A 27,272-nucleotide genomic window follows, 5' to 3' on the forward strand; every position below is an offset into this window, starting at 1 on the left:
AGCCACTGCAACACTGGCACAATATTGCTAGTTCCCAACTTTTCTAAGGATGCAATTTCCAAAACTAAAATGCTCAAATTTAGGCCCTGAAGAAGCCCTGGAGGTCCAGGTGTGGTTCCAGGATACAGCACATATTACGCCTACATCCGCCTAAGGCCAAGTGTGTACGGGTGTAAGTGATGGTCCATACCCAGACTGAAGTGATCACTGGTCTCCTGCCCTGAAATTACAACCTGATGTGTCCATGACATATGTAAGTCCAAGAAATACGGACAGGGTTCCCAGACTCAGCATTCTGTAATGTCACCCACCATGGCATGGACACCAGATCGAGTGCTGCTCATTAATCTTGATTCCAATCACCAGAGATACAGTTGTGCTCAAAAGTTTACATACCCCAGCAGAATTTTTTCCTTCTTGGCCTTTTTTCAGAGAATATGAATGATAACACCAAATCTTTTTCTCCACTCATGGTTAGTGGTTGGGTGAAGTCATTTATTGTCAAACTACTGTGTTTTCTTTTTTTTAAATCATAAATGACCACCACAACTATGAGTGTCAAAATGAGAAAACAAATCCAGAAAATCACCTTGTCTAATTTGGCAAGATTTATTTTGCAAATTATGGTGGAAAATAAGTATTTGGTCACCTAAAAACATGCAAGACTTCTGGCTCTCTCAGACCTGTAACTTCTTCTTTAAGAGGCTCCTCTGTCCTCCACTCTTTACCTGTAGTAATGGCTCCTTGTTGAACTTGTTATCAGTATAAGAGACTCCTGTCCACAACCTCAAACTGTGACACTCCAAACTCCACTATGGTGAAGACCAAAGAGCTGTCGAAGGACACCAGAAACAAAATTGTAGCCCTGTACCAGGCTGAGAAGACTGAATCTGCAATAGGCAAGCAGCTTGGCGTTATGAAATCAACTGTGGGAGCAATAATAAGAAAATGGAAGACATGCAAGACCACTGATAATCTCCTCGATCTGGGGCTCCACGCAAAATCTCATCCCGTGGGGTCAAAATGATCACAAGAACGGTGATCAAAAATCCCAGAACCACACAGGGGTCCTAGTGAATGCCCTGCATTGAGCTGGGACCACCGTAACAAAGGCTACCATCAGTAACACACTACGCCGCCAGGGACTCAGATCCTGCAGGGCCAAACATGTCCCCCTGCTTAGGCCAGTACATGTCCAGGCCCGTCTGAAGTTTGCTAGAGAGCATTTGGATTTTCCAGAGGAGTATTGGGAGAATGTCATATAGTCTGATGAAACCAAAGTAGAACTGTTTGGTAGAACAAAACTCGTCGTTTTTGGAGGAGACAGAATGCCGAGTTGCATCCAAAAACACCATACCTACTGTGAAGCATGGGGGTGGCAACATCATGCTTTGAGGCTGTTTCTCTGCAAAGGGACCAGGATGACTGATCGGTGTACATGAAAGAATGAATGGGGCCATTTATCGTGAGATTTTGAGCGCAAACTTCGTTCCATCTGCAAGGGGATTGAAGAAGAAATGTGGATTGGTCTTTCAGCATGATAATGATCCTAAGCACACCACCAGGGCAACGAAGGAGTGACTTCGTAAGAAGCATATGAAGGTCCTGGAGTGGCCTAGCCAGTCTCCAGATCTCAACCCCATAGAAAACCTTTGGAGGGATTTTAAAGTCCGTGTTACCCAGCGACAGGCCGAAAACATCACTGCTCTAGAGGAGATCTGCATGGAGGAATGGGCCAACATACCACCAACAGTGTGTGCCAACCTTGTGAAGACTTACAAAATACGTTTGACCTCTGTCATTGTCACCAAAGGAAATATGACAAAATATTGAGATGAACTTTTGTTAATGACCAAATACTTATTTTCCACCACAATTTGCAAAATAAATCTTACCAAATCAGACAAGGTGATTTTCTGGATTTGTTTTCTCATTCTGACTCTCATAGTTGTGGTCTACCTATGATGTCACTTACAGGCCGCTCTCATCTTTATAAGTGGGAGAACTTGCACAATTGGTGGCTGACTAAATACATTATTCCCCACTGTAAATGTCTTCACCCAACTACTAAACATTAGTGGGGAAAAGTTTTGGTGTTATCATCCATATTCTCTGGAAAAAGGCCAAGAAAGCAAAAATTCTGCCGGGGTATGTAAACTTTTGAGCACAACTGTAAGTGGATCATAGCAGATTCAAGTTGACATTGGCATTATATGGAGGTACACAGTGCACCCCATACAAGTCTATAACATCAATATGTATTTCTTCTGTCCATGAACCCATCGCCACACATCACATAAAAGATAAAAATAAAAACTAGTTGCATTTTTAAAGTAAATCAAAAAGTGACTTCTTAGAATGACGGGTCCCTGGCAGATTCCTCCCCGTGAGGGCACCGGACATTATTTTGCAGCAGGAGGGTGGAACAGTTCAGTGTCTGGATCATGATGCACTTAGTGCAGAGCAACTCCTGAAACTCCGACGTGTCTGCGCCTTTAAGCAGAAAATTCAGAATTTAAAGGGGCAATGCTGCCTCACATCTACAAAGCACTTAAATAACTAAAAGACACCCTGGTGTAGGATAAATGCTTTTCTATAGGGGGTGCAGCCTAGTGTACAAGTAATGAAGGATAGGGATCATATATGGTACCACAATGATCCAGCCAGGGCAGTCCATGAGCATCATAGGAGCCAGCAGGTATATACACTGCTGAAAAAATAAAAGGGAACACTTAAACAACACAATGTAACTCCGAGTCAATCACACTTCTGTGAAATCAACCTGACCAGGTATGAAGCAACACTGATTGTGAATCAATTTCTCCTGCTGTTGTGCAAATGGAACAGACAACAGGTAGAATTGATCAGCAATTAGCAAGACACCCCTATAAAGGAGCGGTTCTGCATGGGGTGACCACAGACCATTTCTCTGTTCTCATCCTTTTTGGCTGCTGTTTTGGTCACTTTCGCATCTTATCATTGCTCTCACCTCTAGAGGTACTGTACAGTGGCATGAGGCAGTGTCTACAAATCCACATAAGTTGCTCAGGGAGTGCAGCTCATCCAGGATGGCACATCAATGCGAGCTGTGGCATGAAGGCTAGCTGTGTCTGTCAGCACGGTGTCCAGAGCATGGAACAGATACCAGAAGGCAGGCCAGTACACCAGGAGATGTGGATGGGGCCGTATGAGGGCAACAACCCAGCAGCAGGACCACTATCTCCTCCTTTGTGCAAGGAGGAACAGGAGGAGCAGAGCCAGAACCTCACAAAATGACCTCCAGCAAGCCACTAACATCCATATGTGTGCTCTGTCAGAAACAGCCTCTATGAGGGTGGTATGAGGGTCCGACGTCCACAAGCAGGTGTTGTGCTCACAGCCCAACATTGTGCAGGACAATTTGCATTTGCCAGAGAACACCAAGATTAGCAGATTCAACACTGGCGCCCTGTGCTCTTCATGGATGAGAGCAGGTTCACACTGAACACATGTGACAGACATGAACAAGTCTGGAGATACCATGGAGAACGTTCAGCTGCCTGCAACATCCTCCAGCATGACCGGTTTGGCAGTGGGTCAGTAATGGTGCGGGAAGGCATTTCTTTGGAGGGCAGCACAGCCATCCATGTGCTCGCCAGAGGTCCTGGGATGAGATCCTCAGACCCATTGTGAGACCATATAAAGGTGCAGTGGGTCCCGGGTTCCTTCTGATGCATGATAATGTTAGGCCTCATGTGGTTGAAGTGCATCAGCAGTTCCTGCATGATGAAGGCATTGATGCTATGGACTGGCCTGCCCGTGTATTGCCCCCTCTAACATCAATGACAGCTTGAAGTCTTTTGTGGTAGTTGTGGATGAGGTTCTTTATTTTCTCAGAAGGTAAAGCTGCCCACTCCTCTGGGCAAAAAGCCTCCAGTTCCTGTAAATTCCTGGGCTGTCTAGCATGCTTGAGATCTCCACAGAGTTGCTCAGTGATATCCAGGATGTGGTATATTACTGTTCCCTTTATTTTTTTGAGCAGTATATATAGACACGCACTGTCACATCTGGAGCAAAGCCTGGGACTAGACAGGAACTGACCATGTGGCCAAAAATCGCTCTGTTCAGCTCCTACATTACAGCACAATACAGGAGAATGGCGTCACATTAAGACTCTTATGGGACCGGACATGCCAGTCCCAAAAATCTAATCAGTTTCAATTTTGTACAATTTCCTTGTGCGGCACCTTAAGGACAGCAATGAGACCCCATTCTCCTGCTTTATTCTGTGCAGAACGATCTCTGGCTGCACAACTTGTGTGTCGGCCAAAGTCATCGTCTAGTTCCAGCCAAAATTTTGAGCAACATCTTCATTGTGAGAAATCAGCTGTTTAAAAGTGAACAGTCCTTTTAAATAGCAGCAGATGTCCCCACATTTGCTCTATGCGGTTCCAGGATGCGCCATGTTCTTAGTTTGCAATTGATCCATTTTTATGTCAAAATAATAAACAAAAAGATGTCATTCTCATCATGGCTACAGCTAGTTCTGATGAATGGCGCCCACATAGGAGCAGCTGCGTTCATTCTGCTGTTCAGGTTGTAACAGATTCTGAAATGTCTCACACGGAATCATGATTGACACATGACTCCAGGAAACCTTAAAGGGCCAGTCCTGTCTTGTGTGAATGAAACTTCACCACTGTACACCGCGTTCCGGAATGATTCTGCAGATTGGATGTCAGTGCCATAAAGATGCAATTTTTATGTTTTGCCCATAATCTCATGGATGGTTTGTGTCTCGGGGTCTCTGGATCACTGATATCAATATCAGACCCCTGTGATAATTAGTTGCCAAGTGCCCAATTAAAAGAAAATTATTAAGAAGGTGTACCACATTATTAAGCAGACACAGATTTCCAGAAATATGGGAAAGAAAAAGGATCTCTGCTGCCGACAAGCGTCACATGGTGCAATGCCTCGGACAAGGTGTGAAAATATTAGATATTTCACAAAAACTGAAGAGTGATCATTGTACTGTGAAGATTTTTTTTTGCGGATAGAGCACCGATGGAATCTTGCAGATAAAGGCATAATGAGAAAGGCTCCTGTAGAAAAAGTAATAATGAGGAAGGTTGCTGAAGGTAAAGACAAATGAGAAAGGCTCTTGTAGAAAAAGGGATAATGAGGAAGGTTCATGCAGGTAAAGGTATAATGAGGAAGGCTTTTGTAGAAAAAGTAATAATGAGGAAGGTTCATGCAGGTAAAGACATAATGTGAAAGGTTCCTGTAGAAAAAGTAATAATGAGGAAGGTTTCTGCAAGTAAAGACATAATGAGAAAGGCTTTTGTAGAAAAAGTAATAATGAGGAAGGTTCCTGCAGGTAAAGGAATAATGAGGAAGGCTCCTGAAGAGAAAGGCATAATGAGGAAGGCTCCTGCAGACAAAGGCATAAGATAATCCTTTAATCGTCCCACCATGGGGAAATCAGAGCATTACAGCAGCAAGGCAGGAAGAAGTACAGATACATAAAGGCATTACATTGACAGTAGGTAGGTACATATACGAAAAAAAAAGATATAACCGGACCATGACAACTTTGGATCTATCAGTTCACTGTTTGGGTCGTTCTCCGTTTTGGACAGTGCTGGTTATACAGCCTAACTGCAGCAGGAAGGAAGGACTTCCGATAGCGCTCCCTCTCACATTTAGGATGAAGTAGCCGGTCACTGACAGTACTGCACATCTTTGTCACGGTCTCATGCATGGGATGGGAATCATTCTGCACCATGTAGCTCACCTTGGCCAGTATCCTCCTGTCGCCTACTTCCTGAACTGGATCAAGGGGGCATCCCAGGACAGAGCTGGCCCTTCTAATCAGTTTGTCCAGCCTATTCCTGTCCCTGGTTGATATGCCACTACCCCAGCACGCCACACCAAAGAAGATGACTGATGCCACAACAGAGTTGAAGAAGGATGCAAGGAGTGCCCCTCTAACTCCGAAGGCTCTCAGCCTTCTGAGCAGATAAAGCCTACTGTGGCCCTTCCTGTACACTGCATCCAAGTGATGGGCCCAGTCAAGCTTATTATTGAGGATCACACCAAGGTACTTATAGGTGTCAACTATCTCAATGTCATTTCCCTGAATGAGGAAGGTTTTGCCAAATTCATTGGATTAAGAGAGCTGATACCAAAATTCATTTCAAAGCAGAAGACAGGTATGTGAAGCTGCTGGAGCCTCTGGTAGCAGCGAACTTCAAGGTGGAGGATCCTCCGGAGGCTGCAGTTATGCATAAACCTACTATTCGACTGCCTCTAAACAGCGCTCACAATCAGAGACAGCTGCACTGGCCAAGACATAGAGGAAAACTTATTGTAACACAGTCTGGTTTACTGATGACGCTGTGTAACCCTGGATGGTCCAGATAGATGGAGTAGTGGATGGTTGTGGACAGCCATCATGTCCCAACAAGGCTGTGACATCATCAAGGAGGTGGTGGAGTCATGTTTTGGCCTGTAATCATGGGGGGGGGAGCCGATAGCCCCTTTAGGGTCCCTGAAGCTGTAAAAATGACCTTGGCAAAGTATATAGTTTCTGACAACTGCTTTCTTCCAAATTACAAAAAGAACCGTGCTGACAATGTCACATCTCCTGCTGCAGAGACGACCCGAGTCATTGGCTGCTATGGGCATAAAGCAGAGACTAATTGCGCGGACACCACCCTCCCCTGACCTCAGCGCTATTGAGAACCTCTGGAGGATCCTCAGCAGAGATCTATGAGGTGAGGGGCCGATCACATCAGAACAGCAGCTTTGGGGGGCGATTCTGACATCTGAAAAATAAATACAAGCAGAAACTCTCCAAAGACTGCCAAGATGAATGAAGGCCAAATTGTGGAGGAGAAATCACATGAGTTCGGTGTGACATGGACTCGGCCTGAGGAGGCTCCTGGTGTCAGTAATATGAAGTCTACTGTTGCAGATCCCACAGATCATCGATCTCAGATCTTCACAACCGACAAGATGTCCGGACTCTCGATCTGCAGGAGAATCTGCGGATTCTGGGGTCTTTTTAGCAGTGAAATAAAATCCTGTCCTCATTGGGAGATTTGTCAAAAAATGTGATTTATCCTCTAATACTCGATGAGTGGACATTATACGACTCGTCGGCATCCAGAAAAATCAGAGGAAAATAACATTTGTGGAATCATTTGAAATGCTATGTATATTAACGTTCTGCCAACTTCCCAGCTCTCTGCTCGCTTTCCCCGATTGTCCTCTTTATAACCGCGATGTATAATAACCAGGGCTGTGGAGTCGGTAAGCCAAACCTGCGACTCCGACTCCTCAATTTCCCTTACACCGACTCCAACTCCACGACTCCGACTCCCACATATATTGCTTATATTCAAGTGAAAAATGTATTGTAGTACAATGTGAACATCAGACACTTAATCATTTTTATGATACAATAATCAAGATATTTAGATAGAACATAATATATATTTATTGGAATACAACTTTAGAACACAAAAAACGAATAAATTGTAAATATGTAATACACAATGTAATATCGATTACATATATATATATATATAAAACACTATGTAATAAACTATGTAAGAGGCAAAAAACAGTTTTCAACAAAAACATACTAAATAACATTTGTGCAGTCTATGAATTTGTCCTAAGAAATAGAATTGCCTCCATCAGATCCTCCTTCATAGATGACCTCATATCTGACCTAATAATTTTAAGGCCAGAGAACAACCTCTCTACACTAACTTGGGTTGGAGGCAAAGCCGTAACCACATGGGCAACATCTCTAACAATTTCCGGGTATAAAGGAATTGCCTCGTGCACAGTCAGTTTTGATGAACGGTTGAATTTTTCTATTTCTTTGAGAGCAAGTGAAACATTTTGCTGAAATATGGTCAATCTGCTGCTTGCGGCAACGCTTTGCCTGCTCCATGTCACACAAATACTTGTCAAAGTCAAACTCCTCATCTGATGAGGATGAAGATATGGCAGCAGTAGCACTGTCAGGACCCAAGTCCTCTTGCGCCTGGCAGTCCTCCTGTAGGCCACTCATCCTAACTGCTACCTCAGTCAGAGCTTCTTTTCCTTTAGTAAGCTCTTGATCATCAAGCAGTATGCGATGACTTGGGTCCACATAAACAGCTGCCAGAAAAATTTTATTTTCCAATAGCTGTGTCTCTCTCCATTTCATTGAAGCAGAAATGCCATCTGTGATTAAATCTCCTCTTTGGGACAGGCAAAATAGCAAGTTCTTCCACTCCCTTATGAAAATGCCAGGAGTTAAATCCTCAGCTTGTAATTTTTTAGTCACGGTAAATGGGTGGTTAAGCAATTCCTTCAATTCAGTCGCCTGTGTCCATTAGCCTTCATTTAGGGATACCTGAGGGTTCGCCATATCTGTAAGAAATGGTTTTAGTTCAAGCAATCGCTCAATCATTAAATAAGTGCTGCCCCACCGAGTGGCTTGATCAACAATTACCCCTTTCCCAGCACGTCTCTTCAAGATGGAATCAATTTTAGGGGTTCTGGTGGCAATAACCAATATCCTCACTTTTCCAATCAGATTTCCAGCATGTCCCTCTTGCAGACTATCTCTTATTGCCAGCTGCAGCGTGTGCACAACACAGCGCATGTGATGAATAGGAAAGTGTTTTGAAGCAGCTTCAACAAGATCATCTATTTCTACAGTATAATTTTGCTGTTCTTCTGTTGTAATATCTGTTTGTTCCTCAGTTACATGAACAGCACTGTGGCCTTCCATCTCACACATACTGAATCCTAAGTGTTCCTCTAGCTGTTGTTCATTACTCTCATTCATCAGTGTAATTGCACTTATCATGTTTGAAGCATTGTCCGTTACAATAGCAAGAACCTGTTCTTTTTTGAGTTCGTAATCTTGCAGGACTTTTTCCACTAAGGCCTGGAGAAACTGGCTGCTGTGATGAGCTTTAGTATCTTTTACTGACAATGTCTTGGTAACAATTTCTTTGTTGTCACAAACATATCGAACACTGATGGCAAAATAGTTCACTCTGTGACGTGTGCAGGCATCCACCACTTTAAGAAACATGAAGCGTCTTTTGAGAGTCTTTTTAAGATCTTCCTTTTGTTTAAGGGCTTCTTCAATCACTAATTTTCTAATACTTTCTCTTTTCAGAGAAACACCAAGTGTGTGGCCATTTCTCCATTAAGAGCTGTAAAAGTTGGTTGTGCAAATAGTGATAATGGTACACCGTCCTTCACAACAAGCTGGATGAGCTGTCTTTTAAACATCTGCTGTCATTGTTACAGTAACTTTGTCACTTACAAAATATCTTGTTAATGATGTTTGAGATGCTCTTTCCTCCTCATTTGCCTGGCAGGAAGTGCTGGGCGCAGGTTTCTTGGTGCTGCTGTTATCTTTCTCAGTCACAGCTTTGAAAACTTCTGGGTGGAAGCGTTGTAAATGTCTTTTTAGATTGGAAGCTCTTGTAGGAGCAATTTTATCACTGCCTGAGTATGCGCCGATTTTGGCATCACAGCATTTGTTTTCCTCTGGGTCACTTGTCATAGACACACAAAATATTTTTCATCTTGAGTCACTGTGAAATGCTCAAATACAGCTGACTTCATGGGGAGCTTCTTAGACATTTTGTAATCATATAAATTCACTCTTAAAATAATTTTGTTCTATAAAATAAAATAATGTATATTATAATTCCAGCAAGAACAGGGAACCATGTACAGTGGGGAAAATAAGAATTTGATACACTGACAATTTTGCATGTTTTCCCACCTACAAAGAATGGAGAGGTCTACAATTGTACACTTCACCTCTGAGAGACAGACTAAAAAAATCCAGAAAATCACATTGAATCATTTAAATAATATGCATTTTATTGAATGAAATACGTATTTGATACAATAGAAAAACAGAACTTAATATTTGGTACAGAAACCTTTGTTTGCAATTACAGAGGTCAGACATTTCCTGTAGATTCTGTTTCTCTCAGTTGAAGTGTACCTATGATTAAAAATTTCAGACCTCTCCATTCTTTGTAGGTGGGAATCGACAGTGTATCAAATACATACTTTCCCCACTGTATAATTTTAGATAGAAATAAAACAAACTTTGCATAAATCAATAGTACAGATGTCAAATATAAAGTTTGTAAAATATGTTATTAGATAGCTTTACTTTGAATTTCCAAGGCTTTTCTTATTAGGGTACAGCTCACTAAATGCTTCACAGTCTATGAAGAGGGGAGGAGGGAGGGAGCAAGTTTGTTGTGTATCATGCTCCAGGAACAAAGAAACTGATAACAGAGCTAATAACTTTTTGTTTTGACTTCTATACCTATACAAGTCCTCATATAAGTCCTCATCAATCCTGTTGCTGTATTTTCCCTGTATATTGTATGTATATTGTATAAAAGCTAGCTTCCCAAAAGTATATGAGCTCAAAGAAAAAACAAACAAGCATCAAGCATACAGAGAGGACATACAGTATACTGGACTATTGATTTATGCACAGTTTATTGAAAGGTTAAATATGCTTTAAGAAGTAATTACCTTAATCTTGTTATCCTGTTCACTCTAGCAATTTTTCTGAGATAAGTGCCTTCATTCTTTCTGAATATGTTTACTTGTCTGTGTTGTACCTTTGTCTGTAGAGGAGGAGCTTCACCAGTGCTAGAGTTCACCACTGAGACCACAGCTGCTGCAGAACCTCATACTGCACACCTCAGCTGCTGCAGAACCTCATACTGCACACCCCTACACTTGAAAATAAAGCCTGCACCTTAAGAGGATGTGGTAAATGCAGTCTATTTATTCCAACTATCAATTGATGTTGATGTGTTACTGAAGACGAGCAATGCCTGTCCTGGGCGTCCTTTTGGGCAGCTATGAGGTGTACCTGACTGGTGCTAAAAAAAAAAAAAAAAAAAATGTTAATGCCCTTTTACATTTAGCGATGCACCAGCGATCCGACCAGGTCAGGATCGCTGGTGCATCGCTAAATGATCGCTAGTGAGCTTTCACACAGAAAGATCTCACAGCGATGCAGCAGCGATACAGCGGACGATACTCACCTTTCACACACAGCGATGAAGACGTCCTCCCGCCCGCCTCCACGCGTCGCTCGTCGTCACAGCAGGAAGCGTCCGACGAGAAATGAAGCCGGACATTCTCACGCGATCAGCGATAACCAGCGGGGGAGCCAGTTGGAGGTAAGTGTCACACATAGCGATATCGCTATAACGTTACAAAATCGTTGACGTTATAATGATATCACTAGCGATATCGCTATGTGTAAAACCCCCTTTAGTCTCTGTGCTATCCGGCTTTCATTGTTTTTGGTACAGATAAGATATGGATAGACAGATATGGATAAATGGATAGAGCAGATTTCTAATCTGCTTTTGCTATTGAAAACATTGAGCTCAAAAACCTTTCAGGTGATGCGTTTTTTTAAAAATCTGATCTGCTTTTGCAGCTGAAAAACATATCCTCAAAAAACGCAGCAAAAACGCTGTGTGTGAATGTAGCCTTAGATCAGGAATAGAACAGTCATTTATAGGACATTTCATAACTTTCCCAAATTCCTATGAAAAAATATTCAGCATTGAACTACTGTACTCAATTTATTATATATTTTAGGAGTCGGTCCATTTTATACTGACTCCAACTCCACCAAAATGAGCTCCGACTCCACAGCCCTAATTAATAACGCTCTGCGAACTTCCCAGATCTCTGCTCGCTTTCCCCAATTGTCCTCTTTATAACCGCGATGTATAATAACGTTCTGCCAAATTCCCAGATCTCTGCTCGCTTTCCCAGATTGTCCTCTTTATAACCGCGATGTATAATAACGCTCTGCCAACTTCCCAGCTCTCTGCTCGCTTTCCCAGATTGTCCTCTTTATAACCACAATGTATAATAACGCTCTGCCAACTTCCCAGATCTCTGCTCGCTTTCCCCAATTGTCCTCTTTATAACCGCGATGTATAATAACGCTCTGCCAACTTCCCAGATCTCTGCTCGCTTTCCCAGATTGTCCTCTTTATAACCGCGATGTATAATAACGCTCTGCCAACTTCCCAGATCTCTGCTCGCTTTCCCCAATTGTCCTCTTTATAACCGCGATGTATAATAACGTTCTGCCAAATTCCCAGATCTCTGCTCGCTTTCCCAGATTGTCCTCTTTATAACCGCGATGTATAATAACGCTCTGCCAACTTCCCAGATCTCTGCTCGCTTTCCCCAATTGTCCTCTTTATAACCGCGATGTATAATAACGTTCTGCCAAATTCCCAGATCTCTGCTCGCTTTCCCAGATTGTCCTCTTTATAACCGCGATGTATAATAACGCTCTGCCAACTTCCCAGCTCTCTGCTCGCTTTCCCAGATTGTCCTCTTTATAACCACAATGTATAATAACGCTCTGCCAACTTCCCAGATCTCTGCTCGCTTTCCCCAATTGTCCTATTTATAACCGCGATGTATAACGTTCTGCCAAATTCCCAGATCTCGGCTCGCTTTCCCAGATTGTCCTCTTTATAACCGCAATGTATAATGTTCTGCCAACTTCCCAGATCTCGGCTCGCTTTCCCCGATTGTCCTCTTTATAACCGCGATGTATAAGGATGTTCTGCCAACTTCCCAGATCTCGGCTCGCTTTCCCCGATTGTCCTCTTTATAACCGCGATGTATAAGGATGTTCTGCCAACTTCCCAGATCTCGGCTCACTTTCCCCGATTGTCCTCTTTATGGTGCATTTTACATTGAGATATTTTTAGTGAGGAGTCAAAATGGCATAAAAAAAAACAGGAATCGCTGTGCAGCAGCAGTTAAAGTATGGCTGACCCTACAAATCTCTCAAAAAGACCAAACTGTGATGTCACATGTGGCTGGATACACCGCCTCCAGCAGGGCGAATTTCTATAACACCCGTGAACCTGGATACACCGCCTCCAGGAGGGTGACTTTAAACAGAGTTAAGGGAAACACCGGGGAAACCGTTACAACAGAGGGCCCTGCAATAGGGAACGGGGATGTGGAGACCTCCTGCACTCCCGAGTCAGTGTCCCTACACTCCTGACGATCCCTAGGCAGGTTCCGCACCTGGCGACGAGCTGGATACCTCAAATCCCTAGCTCGCCCTGCACCTATCCCAGAAACTAATCCCACCCCTGCACTAATACACACACAAGGAAAGTAACAAACAGGGAAAAACACCACTTAGCTTTGCTCTGTTGCTATTGCTCCCAGCAACAGAGGACGACACCAAAGATCAGCTTCACCCCTGAAGCTCGACACCTGAATTCAGCTTCCGCCTGAAGCTATTACACCAGAGCTCCCAGGAACTCCTCTCTGTAGTTCCTTCACCAGACTTGGTTGGAAATGAGCAATAAACACCAACAGTGAGACCACCTGAAACTCCTTTATAGGTCGAGCCAGGGAATCACACCTGCTTCATAATCACGTGCAATAACACTAGCGGCCACAGGGGGCAACTAAAGTAACCAGAGTGTAATGACCCTAACGGCCACCGGGGGCAAAACTAGAACTGATACCACCACAGTGTAATGACCCTAATGGCCACCGGGGGCAAAACTAACTTTAAGCAAACAGCTTAAAAGAAAAAAAAAGGTTACTTGTGCAAAATCTGTCATAATCTAACCTGGATCATGACAGTAGCCTCCCTCAATGAGGGGCTTCTGGATCCTCAAGACTGCTCTTCACCAAAAAACAAAAAAACACCTACAGTGGGGACGCCCAGATCCAGAGTTCACCCCAACTACCTGAACTTCAGGTTTATGACAAACGAGCACCGCTGGTATTGGCAATGTATGTTCCGGAGGCACCACCCATCTCCAAAGCGCCGATCTGGGGAACGAGTGGTGTATGGGCAAGTTTGTGGGTAACTCCAGCTGGTAAGTCTCCGGGCCGATGATGGCCGACACCAGATACGGCCCGATCACCTGAGCATTCCAGACCACCGCAACACACTTCCACTGGATGTTTTTGGTGGCGACCCATACATGCTCGTTCACACACAGGTCCGGACCTGAACGTTTATTGCCACACATTCGTTTGTCACAATACGGTGAACTCTTTCTGGAACTGACAACAGAGGCGTACCCCTGTGTCACCACACTCACACCCCCCGCAATTCACCAAGGGGTACACCACCCTCCAACCCCTCCCACTACAAGGTCTGCGCCTATCAAGGTTGGCTAATGGCGAGGGTTGAGCCTTGCCCCTCTCCTGCAGCACCTCAGCTGCTCCCACAGGTGAGGAAGGGGACGACTGTAGAGATGGCAGAGACAGTAGCCCCTAGGAAGCAGCCCTCACACGACTGCTCCCAGCTGACTACTTCCCTAGTCCGCCAATCTAAGACCAGGTTGTGTTTTTTAGACCAAGGGGGCCCACAACGATAGGTGCTGGATTTTCCTCCAAGACGTCGTATGACTGGGACTCATCATGATGTCCACTATGCAGCACAATGTCTTCTACGACTTGGTTTAACCCCCCCTGGCTCAGTGGGACAGAGTTAATGGCCTGGACGCTTACAGGTTTGTCCGGCGTCTCACACCTCAGACCATGAGTCAGGACAAACTGAGCATCCAGCAGACTGACTTCTGCTCCACTGTTAACAAGCACCGGTATGCCCTCAGGTACCTCGCCAACCATCACCTCTGCTGACATAGTACCTTCTGAGGGCGAGGAGGAAATATACACTCCCAGGTCTTCCTCCACACGACCAGGGGGACACGGCTTCTCTGATAGTACAGAAGCTTCGGCATGAGTGCCAAGGACTAAATCATTAGTCTGCTCACTACAGGGACATACCCCTTCACCTTGGGGAACACCAGGCAGCACCATGGGGACACCAACTCCTCCCACCTGCCTGGGTACGTCCGCCTGTATAAGCAAGTCCTGCTCCCCAGCAGGGACTCCAAGGCGCATCTTCGCCAAAGCCGCAAATGGACCCTCTAGTTGAGGCAGAGGGTAGGCCTCAGACGCATAATTCCGCTGCAGGTGCTGCTTAAACACATCGTTCAGCTCCTCACTCATCTCAGTGAGGACCAGCAGCAACTGCTCACCGGTCTGAACTTGGCCCATGGCTCACCAGAGAAAAATGTTAAGGTTGGTGATAATGTGATGTCACGTGTGGCTGGATACACCGCCTCCAGCAGGGCAAATTTCTATAACACCCGTGAACCTGGATACACCGCCTCCAGCAGGGCGAATTTAAACAGAGTTAAGGGAAACACCGGGGAAACCGTTACAATGGAAGGCCCTGCAATAGGGAACGGGGATGTGGAGACTTCCTGCACTCCCGAGTCAGTGTCCCTACACTCCTGACGATCCCTAGGCAGGTTCCGCACCTGGCGACGAGCTGGATACCTCAAATCCCTAGCTCTCCCTGCACCTATCCCTTTCTAGTGAACTGGACGGTGCAGAAACTAATCCCACCACTGCACTAATACACACAAGGAAAGTAACAAACTGGGAAAAACACCACTTAGCTTTGCTCTGTTGCTATTGCTCCCAGCAACAGAGGACAATACCAAAGTTCAGCTTCACCTATGAAGCTCGACACCTGAATTCAGCTTTCGCCTGAAGCTATTACACCAGAGCTCCCCTGAGCTGCCAGGAACTCCTCTCTGTAGTTCCTTCCTTCACCAGACTTGGTTGGAAATGAGCAATAAACACCAAAAGTGAGTGAGACCACCTGAAACTCCTTTATAGGTAGGAGCCAGGGAATCACACCTGCTTCATAATCACAAGCAATAACACTTGCGGCCACAGGGGGCAACTAAACTAATGTAACCAGAGTGTAATGACCCTAACGGCCACCGGGGGCAAAACTAGAACTGAAACAACCACAGTGTAATGACCCTAATGGCCACCGGGGGCAAAAATAACTTTAAGCAAACAGCTTAAAGGAAAAAATAGCTTAGTTACTCACCGATAACAGTGTTTCTCGGAACCCATGACAGCACCATGGAGAGAGGGGGTCCGCCCATCAAGGACAGGAACCTACAGATAAAAAGGCGACACCTCTCCTCCGCCCCCAGTTGGTTACAGAGCATCAGAGGGTCTCCAGGTTAGTTAACAACAAAAGTATATACATAACATTATAATAGCGCATATTATAGAGAAGCACCGTGTCTAACAAACCACTCTATACATATTAACTCGTTGTCACCGCACACGTGAAGGGGGGGAATAAGCGGGTGCGGTCATGGGTTCCGAAAAACACCTTATCGGTGAGTAACTAAGCTATTCTCTCTCACCCATGACAGCACCACGGAGAGAATGTCAGAGATTGGTAGCTTAGGGAGGGACCACCGCCTGAAGGACCCTTCTCCCGAAGGTCAGGTCAGACGTAGAGGCTAGATCTAAGCGATAGTGCCTGAAAAAGGTAGGTGTTGACCAGGTGGCCGCCTTACAGATCTGCTCTATTGATACCTCTGATCTTTCTGCCCATGAGGTCGCCATTGCTCTTGTAGAGTGAGCTTTTAAACCCTCCGGGATGGTATTCCCACTGGATGAGTACGCCAGGGCAATCGCATCCCTTATCCACCTTGCTAAAGTACTCTTGGATGCCTTGAGCCCCTTCCGAGGTCCCTGGAAACACACAAAGAGAGACCCTTCCTTCCTACATCCCTTGGTGGCCTCTAAGTACTGAACTAGGCACCTCTTCACATCTAGGGTGTGAAATTTTTCCTCTCCCCTATTCCTATGGTTTGGGCAGAAGGAAGGAAGGACTACTTCTTGTGACCTATGGAAGTGTGTTGACACCTTAGGTAGGTATGCTGGGTCAGGTTTTAATATGACTATCGTCCAGGATTTTAGTGAACGGGGGTATCGCTGACAAGGTCTGAATATCGCTCACTCTGCGAGCGGATGTTAGGGCCACTAAGAGTATAGTCTTTAATTATAAGGTTTTCAGGGGTGCTGACTGGATGGGCTCGAATGGGGACCTGTTAGGGCAGACATTAGGTTTAGATCCCATGATGGTATCTTCTAGGTGGTTATTGGTCTAGATCTGGCTGCGGCCCTCATAAACCGTGCTACCCAAGGGTTGCCCGCCACATCCTGGTTATAAAGGGCGCCTAGAGCCGCTACCTGTACCTTCAACGTATTAGTCGCCAGCCCCTGTTCTAACCCCTTTTGCAAGAATTCGAGAATTTTGTCAATTTGTACTCCATCCTGAACCCTTACCCCGGAGCTGGATAGAAATTTCCTCCAAGTTCTACCATAGGCCCTGGTTGTGATCGGTTTCCTACTCTTTTGTAGCGTGGAAACCAGGTTTTCTGAGAACCCCTTCCCCCTCAGCAGTGTCCTTTCAAATTCCATGCTGTTAAATGGAGGTTCACTGCCCGAGGGTGTAACACGGGACCTTGGGACAGAAGGTCGGGGAGATCTGGTAGAACCCAGGGGTCGGTTATTGACAGTATTCTCAGCCAGGAAAACAAAGTTCTTTTTGGCCAAAACGGGGCTATCAATATCATTCGTGCCCTGTCTTCTCTGACTTTCTTTATTACTGCTGGGATAAGAATGGGCAGCGGGAAGGCATACATTAGGCCCTGTGTCCACGGAAGCATAAACGCATCCAGGGTCTGGGAATTCCCCCTGGGGTCTAGGGAACAAAATGCTTCCACTTTTTTGTTTTCGTGGTCGGCAAACAAATCTATGTACGGCGTCCCCCACATTTTTACGATCTTCCGAAAAATGGACTGTTTTAGAACCCACTCCCCTTGATGTAGCTGGGTGCGACTTAGAAAGTCTGCTGTCTGGTTCTCTGCTCCCCGTATGTGTAGTGCCAATAGGGATAGTAGGTTTTTCTCGGCTAGCGTGAATATTTCGGAAGATGTGTTCATTAGTGTTCGGGACCTGGTTCCCCCCTGATGATTTATGTAGGCCACCGTCACTCGATTGTCCGAAAATATGCGGACATGATGGCCCCTTAATATCGGTAGAAAGTGTGTTAGGGCATAGCCTACTGCCAACAGTTCCTTTTGGTTCGAGGAGGCTTTTAGTTCCTGACCTCCCCATTCCCCGAGCCACCCTGTTGCTCATGTGTGCTCCCCATCCCTTGGGACTGGCGTCCGTGGTGATTATGTCTGATATTTATCACCCAGGGAATCCCTTTGGACAGGTTGTCTCTGTTCCCACACCAAGCTAGGGAACGAATAGTTTTGGAGTCTAGTGTAACGTAACCTTCCAAGTGACCTCCTAATACTGACTGGTTGGCTAAAACATCCCATTGGAGATCTCTTGTATGTAGCTGCGCCCACTGGACCGCTGGCAGGCAGACGGAGAGGGACCCTAGTAGTGACATTGCTTTTCTTAGCATCATGGAAGGGTTCTGTGTCGCTCTTGCTACCATCTGAGCGATCCTCTCTTTTTTGTGGTCTGGTAGGTAACACTCCTGGGTGTTTGAGTCCAGAGTCAGGCCTAGGAACTCCTGGACTTTTCTGGGCTCCAGCCTTGATTTTTTTCAGGTTCAGGAGCCAGCCGAGGTTTTGTAGAGTGGTCATCACTCTGTCCCTCTGTTCCCTGCATCTTTGGGCTGAGTTGCTCGCTATTAAAAAGTCTTCCAGATATGGAACTATTAGAACATCTTGTTTTCTTAGGTGAGCTATCATCTCTGCCACCAATTTCGTGAAGATTCGCGGAGCTATCGAAATCCCAAATGGCAGAGCCCTGTACTGAAACTCCCTTACTTTGCCTCCTATGGAGACCGCCAGTCTGAGGTATTCTCGGGAATCTTTGTGGATGGGCATGTGATAGTACGAGTCGCTGAGATCTAATACAACCATGAAGCAATGTGTAAAGAGAATTTTGATGGTCTTGATCGACTCCATTTTGAATTTCTCGTTTCTGACATAATCGTTTAGCCTCTTTAGATTTATAATTGTCCGGAAGGTACCGTCCGGTTTGGTTACTAGAAAGAGAGGCGAGTAGAACCCTCTGCCTTTCTCCCGTGGGGGAACCTCCCGGAGGACTCTTTTGTTCAATAGGCTTAGGACCTCTTTTTCGAGAGCTTCCTGTTTTGACGCTGATGATCTTAGTGGGGTCACTATATATTTTTGAGGTGGGAGAGAAAGTCTGTTCTTAACCATGATCCTCTCAGATTTAGTAACCACGGGTTGTTCGATATTTTCCTCCAGGCTGGAAGAAAAAAAGCTTAGCCTCCCTTCCACCCTGGGCAAACAGTCACTTGGAGGGCTTTTTGTCCCGGGACGAGTTACCAAAGAAGATCCCTCTGTCTCTCCTTCTGTCATCCCATTTCTGTTCTCTCGGGGGTTTCCTTTGATAAAACTTTTTGTTCCGAAAGGACCTTTTAAAACCTGTAGGACCTAAATTTGGGAATCCCTTCTTTTTATCCTCCGCCTTTTGGAGGATATCATCCAATGTCTCTCCGAATAGGAATTTCCCTTCACAACGGATGCCACATAGTTTCATCTTAGTTTGTAGGTCCCCAGGCCAACATTTAAGCCACAGTGTTCTTAGGGCTGCCGCTTTAGATGACAGCCTTACTGAATCAGCCGATGAGTCGGCTAAAAAGGCCGCCGCTCCGCTTATCACTGGAATGGATTCCAGGATCTTCTCCCTGGGTGTACCTTCCCTTAGCCGTTTCTCTAATCGGTCCACCCACACCATGAGGGCTCTGGAGGTACAAGTTGCCGCTATTGCTGGCCTAAGATTTCCTCCTGCTGATTCCCAAGTGCCCTTGAGGAAAGTATCAGCTTTTTTGTCTAATGGGTCCCTTAAAGTACCCATATCCTCGAAGGGGAGTGCAAATTTTTTAGAGGCTTTGGCGACCGCCACGTCTAACTTAGGGGCTTTGTCCCAAGACGTGGACGCCTCCTCATCGAATGGGTATTTTCTTTTAAGAGAGGGAACCGTGGAGTTCTTCCTATCTGGTCTCTCCCATTCTTTTCTTTATCAGGCCCTGTACATTCTTGTTCAGCGGAAACACTCTGCGTCTCTTTTGGCCTAGTCCACCGAACATTATGTCCGGGACTGATCTATCTGGCCGAGGGTCTGCTACCCCCATGGTAGACCATACCGCCTTTACTAGCATGTCTACCTCGTCCAGGGGAAAGCAATGACGACCTTCTGTTTCCTCATCTGAGGATGATGCGTCGGTGCCTGAGGTATATGATGTAACTTCCCCTGACGTCGAGGCCTCTGACTGGGAGGCTACTATTGTGTCCCTTTTCCTTCCCCTTCCTTTGTGTTTTAGGGATGAAAGGGCACTTTGAAACGCTGAACGGATTACCGCTCTTAGATCCGAGGCGTAATCCGGGGTTTCATCACAAAGCAACTTCCTGTATGCAGGAATCGCAGAGCTTTTTATCCCAAGCTGGTGGTAGCGGTCTGCTACAGGTGGGGCATTCCCTGTTTGTTTTTTCTTTCTTCTTTCCCTAAGGGAAAGAAGTCTATTATAATGGGGGACATTCACGTTGATCACTTACCCCGTTGTGTGCGGATGCAGGTACCGGTTCGGGAGGTGGATTCGGATCCCTCACAGGCTGATCCACGGAAGGTGACTTGCTCCGCTGCGTGGAGTGGCTACTGGACCGGTCCTCGCGCCCGTCCTTTTCTTTTTGCCGGCGATGGTGGCGTTGCCTGTGCTGCTGCTGCATTGGTTGCTCCTCGTGCTGGTCACTGTCCTCCATGTTTACAGGACGCTTCCAGCAAGGAGCAGCTCCTGCGTTCTTCTTTTAAATCTCCCGCCATGACGTCACCTTCCTTATCCCAGCCTGCACTGCTGAGCCCCGGGGAGCGCGCACTGCGCATGCGCCGACCCGGGAGTTGTCGTTTCATGTCCGGGGCAGCACCATCTTGGTACACCTCTGTACCGCTGCGCTGCCCCCGCGTGTGCCGGCATCCCCCAGCCCCATTCTCCTTTTCGGAGCGGCGGCTCGGTCCTCCCCCGCCCGCTCACCCTGTACAGCCCCTCGGCTACAGCGGTGGCGGCTTCATCCACCAACCCCGCCGCTGCAGGGGCCTCCCCGCTGCCATAACCGCGAACGGGACGGCCCTGGTCCTTTCCTCAGGTAAGCTGCTGCTGCCGCAGGATCCACGGGTCACCCGTCAAGGATAGGAACCCATCTGGGGGCGGAGGAGAGGTGCCGCCTTTTTATCTGTAGGTTCCTGTCCTTGATGGGCGGACCCCCTCTCTCCGTGGTGCTGTCATGGGTGAGAGAGAAAAAGGTTACTTGTGCAAAATCTGTCATAATCCCACCTGGATCATGACACAAATAAGCACCCCGTCCTCGAGCAGAGACGGGAACGTTACTTGGGTGCAGATAAGTATTAAACGTGGGAAAGATGAGAAACCAAGATCTGTGACCAATGCATTGAAGCAAGATCCCAATGGTGACACTCGGGGTCCCAGTAGAGGAGACCAGACCCCCCTGCTCCACTCCACCATACTGGGAAATAAAGGGGAAATTAGCCGTAAAGTGAATCACGGCCGGGATGATGTCATGTTGTCGTCACACTGTATTCCTCTGCTGACCGGTGTTAGTGGTTGAGCTCACAGCAATCAGCGACTCTACAGGCCCCACCCGTTGAAAGCTCACTCATTTTTGAGGTGATCAAAACCTATGATGTTTCCAGTGTAAACGCTCCTGGGAACTTTCCTCGGGGTTTTGGAGGAGATTCTTTCATTTCTGAAGCATTTTTAGAGTTTCTTCCCCCGACTTCCTTTTTTCCAGCCCTTTGATTGGACGTTGTCTTGTTGGAGAAAGAACCAGAACTTTTTTTTCCCCATCAGAAATTTTTCATTATCTTGTCAGGTAAAAAAAAGCTAAACCCTCCGCATATTAACAGCAAAGCCTGTCTGCAGACTTTCTGGAACAGAAATGTCAGGTTTTGGAGGAGATTTTGATATAAAAGCTCAGTGTGCACAGACCTTATGCATTTCTCAAGTGTTTTGATGTTTTAGAGAATTTGGAGAAAATCACCCAAAACTGCAATAATCTCGTGAACATCATACCAGGGCACAACCCGGTGGTACGGTGGCACCAAGGTTGCATTGCGGGCGGCGGTCTTCTCATCTGAATCTGAAGGAGCACGTGCAACAATCAGCAATAATGATCAGCCCAGATCCAGTGTCCGGTAGCCGCCGGGCAGCCCAGCTCCACCATTAACCCTCAGCAATGATCCCTGCTACTCCATTACATCCAATCCCATATGGTTGATTTTGCCGGATTTCTGTTACCGCCCAGGTGGTCGCACATCTGCGACTATACAAAGTTCTGCGTGCACAGCCGGGTGGAGTGTGCATGGCAGGAGAGCTGATGATGCACGCATTGCTGCTTTCCTGTTAGCTCTCGGGCTCTGCGACTGACACTGCTGCACAGGTGGGATCCGGGGATGACTCACTGCACCTGCCCAAGTCAGGAATGGCTGATAACAGGGAACACTAGACTATAAATGTCATCTTCAGGCCACAGAGCAGTGCATGTGCCAGGAGAGAAGACGTTCTGTTGTGTCCCGTGTAACACACAAAATAGAAATTTATTTGCACAATTGGCCAGGCAATGGTATTAATAATTACTGGCACCACAAGAAACAGAATCGACGGGAAATTACCTCTGGAAATAAATAAAAGTCAACATGGATCAGAACAATTATCACAAAGGGTTAATTGAACGGCGATGGGGGAGGGGACGGGAGCAAACATTCCCAGCGAATACAAGACATCCCAAGACAGAAGGAAATTCACTGTTTGTCTATTAGGGCAGTGACAAGAGGATGCAAGGGCAAGGGCCGGGGAGACGGCGGGGGCCGGGGAGACGGCAGGAGCACTGGTAATAACTCTGCTCCGGTGCGGCGCCCACTGAAGACGGCTGTTATAACTGAGCAGATTATTATAAGATGAATAAGCAGAGGAATTATCCTCTAGTCCAGGGTTCCCCAACTCTAGTCCTCAAGGCCCACCAACAGATCAGGTTGGTGGGCCTTGAGGACTGGAGTTGAGGAACCCTGCTCTAGTCACAGCCAGAGCTGCAATCTGCAAGTTTTCTGTTAGCTCTGAGGCCACAAGAGCTAGAATCCCACAGATGCCCCCACATGTATGCAGGACATGCTCGGCCATATTGCCTTGTGAGAGATGTAGTTGTTACATCAGCAGTAATCGGGGGACAGAAAACACGTGAGTCACTAGACTCCGTGGATGCCGCTTGGGATGTAACTAGAGTACAACACATGATACAGTCGTCACATGGAGCTGTGATGTGTATCCCCCGTACACACAATGCGGGACGCCATCTTTTGGGCTAATCCAATATGCAAGACCGAAGCTACAAAACAGCGACCCGGACACGGGAGGGATGAGAGAACGAGCAGCCACAATCCAGTGGTTGGGGGATTCTGAATTTCCTCTAGTCCGGCATTACACGGATCTGCCGGGTTCTGGATGATCCGATATCGGTACCCGACCTCACAGCGGTGTCTGTTTGACTCCGTCCATCACTGCGGTCTATAACTACACCTGTAATATTCCAGCTCCGTCCAACAGAGGGCAGCAGATGTCAAGTATTCAGTCTAGTCCCGGGCCCTCAGGAGCCGCTCCACCGGGCCCCGACCCAGCAAATATTAATTCCTCAGAAGAATAGCCGCCTCCACTATCATGACAATTACATTTAATGGAAGAAGAAATAAAAATATATTATTCTATTAGTGGTCAAAGAAACAAAACTCAATCTGCAAAACAGCGGTCTACAACACTACAACTCCCAGCATGTCCTGGGAGCAAGAGCGTGGAGACCGCCGAACTAGGTCATACCTCTAAATGGGTGTAGACACACTAACATCTCACAATTCTCTGCTTACAATGATGAGCGGCGCCTGCACCAGCTGATCAGCGGCAGCGGCTGGTGCAAGTTCATGGAGGTGCCCGGGGCTCAGATCCATGGCTGCAGTGTTCTCCAGTGATTGCTCCTGCCTTAGATCCGTCAGTCCCAGGGGTCCCGGAGGTGGTCAGTCCCGGGGGTCCCGGAGGTGGTCAGTCCCGGGGGTCCCGGAGGTGATCCGTCCGTCCAGGGCGGTGACGTGCGGCTGCTGCGGTGAAGATGGCGGATTCCCAAGCCGGCACGGGTGTAATGTGTCCGCTCTGTGGCAGTGACTGTATGCGGGGGGGGAGGGCGCTGTAGTGCACAAAGCAACGTCACATAAATAAAAATCTCATCTATTCGTCTCCAAGCAAAAGCGAATCTAAAAAAAAACAAAAAAAAAAAAAACGAAAACCATCGTCTCCCGGCGCAGAGAAAATTCCATGATCCTGTCTGGAACATAAAGTGCAGCAGTGCTGATTTGTTTTATTTTTCTCCTCATTGTCCTTCTGGGTCGCGGGGCGAGCGGACATCCGATAAGCGTGCACTCCCTGCCGCGGGGCGGCCCCTTCCTTCCATTATTGGAGCGATGTCTGCGGAGGCTTCACCATCCCTTCTTCATAGACCTTCAGGATTGCTTCACAGACAAATCTGTACTGACTCTGCAAAAAGACGACACGGAGGGGTGAGACAGCGCCACCTCTGCCCAAGGCTGTGCCGGGTACTGCAGCCTAGGAACATACCAGGCACAGGCCATAGACATAAACTGCCTCCAAATGATCAGGCAGAACACACCGACAACGCTCTGTCTGATCATAGACATACACTGACCAGTCCTCTCCTGCGCGCAACTCTTACAGCTGAGACACAGCTGGAGGGGAGACAGACCCCCATTCTGAGCACTCACTGCCCCCTGGGGAATCCTTACATGGCGCACATCCCCATACTACACTGGACAGACAACATGGTGGAAGCGCCCTGCCCTGGTTACGGAGGAAGCGCCCTGCCCTGGTTACGGAGGAAGCGCCCTGCCCTGGTTACGGAGGAAGCGCCCTGCCCTGGTTACGGAGGAAGCGCCCTGCCCTGGTTACGGAGGAAGCGCCCTGCACTGGTTACGGAGGAAGCGCCCTGCACTGGTTACGGAGGAAGCGCCCTGCACTGGTTACGGAGGAAGCGCCCTGCACTGGTTACGGAGGAAGCGCCCTGCACTGGTTACGGAGGAAGCGCCCTGCCCTGGAGGAAGCTCCCTGCCCTGGTTAAGGAGGAAGCGCCCTACACTGGTTATGGAGGAAGCGCCCTACACTGGTTATGGAGGATGCGCGCTGCCCTGGTTGTTATGGAGGAAGAGCCCTGCCCTGGTTATGGAGGAAGCGCCCTGCACTGGTTATGGAGGAAGCGCCCTGCACTGGTTACTGAGTAAGAGCCCTGCACTGGTTACTGAGTAAGAGCCCTGCCCTGGTTACGGAGGAGGTGCCCTGCCCAGGTTACGGAGGAGGCGCCCTGCCGTGGTTACGGAGGAGGCGCCCTGCCCTGGTTACGGAGGAGGCGCCCTGCCTACGGAGGAAGCGCCCTGCCCTGGTTACGGAGGAAGCGCCCTGCCCTGGTTAAGGAGGAAGCGCCCTGCCCTGGTTACGGAGGAAGCGCCCTGCCCTGGTTACGGAGGAAGCGCCCTGCCCTGGTTACGGAGGAAGCGCCCTGCCCTGGTTACGGAGGAAGCGCCCTGCCCAGGTTACAGAGGAGGCGCCCTGCCCTGGTTACGGAGGAGGCGCCCTGCCCTGGTTACGGAGGAAGCGCCCTGCACTGGTTACGGAGGAAACACCCTGCCCTGGAGGAAGCTCCCTGCCCTGGTTAAGGAGGAAGCGCCCTGCACTGGTTATGGAGGAAGCGCCCTGCACTGGTTATGGAGGATGCGCCCTGCCCTGGTTGTTATGGAGGAAGAGCCCTGCCCTGGTTACGGAGGAAGAGCACTGCCCTGGTTACGGAGGAAGAGCCCTGCCCTGGTTACGGAGGAAGCGCCCTGCCCTGGTTACGGAGGAAGCGCCCTGCACTGGTTACGGAGGAAGCGCCCTGCACTGGTTACGGAGGAAGCGCCCTGCACTGGTTATGGAGGAAACGCCCTGCCCTGGTTACGGAGGAAGCGCCCTGCCCTGGTTATGGAGGAAGCGCCCTGCCATGGTTACGGAGGAAGCGCCCTGCCCTGGTTATGGAGGAAGCACCCTGCCCTGGTTATGGAGGAAGCGCCTTGCACTGGATATGGAGTTACCGGAGTCTGGATCATCATGGCGCGCTGATCTCTCATCGTCCTCACTATGTCCAGCGGGTACACAGCCTGGTTACACTCCATCAGACACATCGCCGTCTCCATGGTGATCAGCACGCCCGTCCGACCGATCCCAGCGCTGGCGGAAAACAAACAAAATTCATTTTACACAAAATCACCAAAAATTCTATAAAATAACAGATTATAGAGAATTTCCATCTCGGTCAGCGATAGCCGCCAGTACGGTCAGCGACAACGGCCGGTACGGTCAGCGACAACGGCCAGTACGGTCAGCGACAACGGCCAGTACGGTCAGCGACAACGGCCAGTACGGTCAGCGACAACGGCCAGTACGGTCAGCGACAACGGCCAGTACGGTCAGCGACAACGGCCAGTACGGTCAGCGACAACGGCCAGTACGGTCAGCGACAACGGCCAGTACGGTCAGCGACAGCCGCCACTACGGTCAGCGACAGCCGCCACTACGGTCAGCGATATCCGCCACTACGGTCAGCGATATCCGCCACTACGGTCAACGATAGCCGCCACTACGGTCAGCGATAGCCGCCACTACGGTCAGCGATAGCCGCCACTACGGTCAGCGATAGCCGCCACTACGGTCAGCGATAGCCGCCACTACGGTCAGCGATAGCCGCCACTACGGTCAGCGACAGCCGCCACTACGGTCAGCGACAGCCGCCACTACGGTCAGCGACAGCCGCCACTACGGTCAACGACAGCCGCCACTACGGTCAACGACAGCCGCCACTACGGTCAACGACAGCCGCCACTACGGTCAACGACAGCCGCCACTACGGTCAGCGACAGCCGCCACTACGGTCAGCGACAGCCGCCACTACGGTCAGAGACAGCCGCCACTACGGTCAGCGATATCCGCCACTACGGTCAGCGAAAGCCGCCACTACGGTCAGCGAAAGCCGCCACTACGGTCAGCGATATCCGCCACTACGGTCAGTGAAAGCCGCCACTACGGTCAGCGATAGCCGCCACTACGGTCAACGACAGCCGCCACTACGGTCAACGACAGCCGCCACTACGGTCAACGACAGCCCCCACTACGGTCAGCTATAGCCGCAACTACGGTCAGCGATAGACGCCACTACGGTCAGCGATATCCGCCACTACGG

The 27,272-nt window shown here is 48.0% G+C and overlaps 1 protein-coding gene across 1 annotated transcript in view; it reads right to left on the bottom strand.

Annotated features, from left to right (window-relative positions):
* Nucleotides 1-22,529: 22,529 nt before the first annotated feature.
* The window catches only part of PTPN4 (protein tyrosine phosphatase non-receptor type 4), a 69,881-nt gene continuing 65,138 nt past the window's right edge, over nucleotides 22,530-27,272 (bottom strand). The window contains exons 26-27 of the mRNA XM_073545323.1: nucleotides 26,128-26,263; nucleotides 22,530-24,526 (exon numbers count right to left, since the gene is read on the bottom strand). Of these exons, the coding sequence (XP_073401424.1) occupies nucleotides 24,443-24,526; nucleotides 26,128-26,263 (220 nt within the window). The 3' untranslated portion in view covers nucleotides 22,530-24,442. The remainder of the gene's footprint in view (nucleotides 24,527-26,127; nucleotides 26,264-27,272) is intronic.

This window comes from Dendrobates tinctorius, unplaced genomic scaffold, assembly GCF_039654945.1.
Source record: "Dendrobates tinctorius isolate UK_male_01 unplaced genomic scaffold, ASM3965494v1 ptg000143l, whole genome shotgun sequence".
Lineage (NCBI taxonomy): Eukaryota > Metazoa > Chordata > Amphibia > Anura > Dendrobatidae > Dendrobates > Dendrobates tinctorius.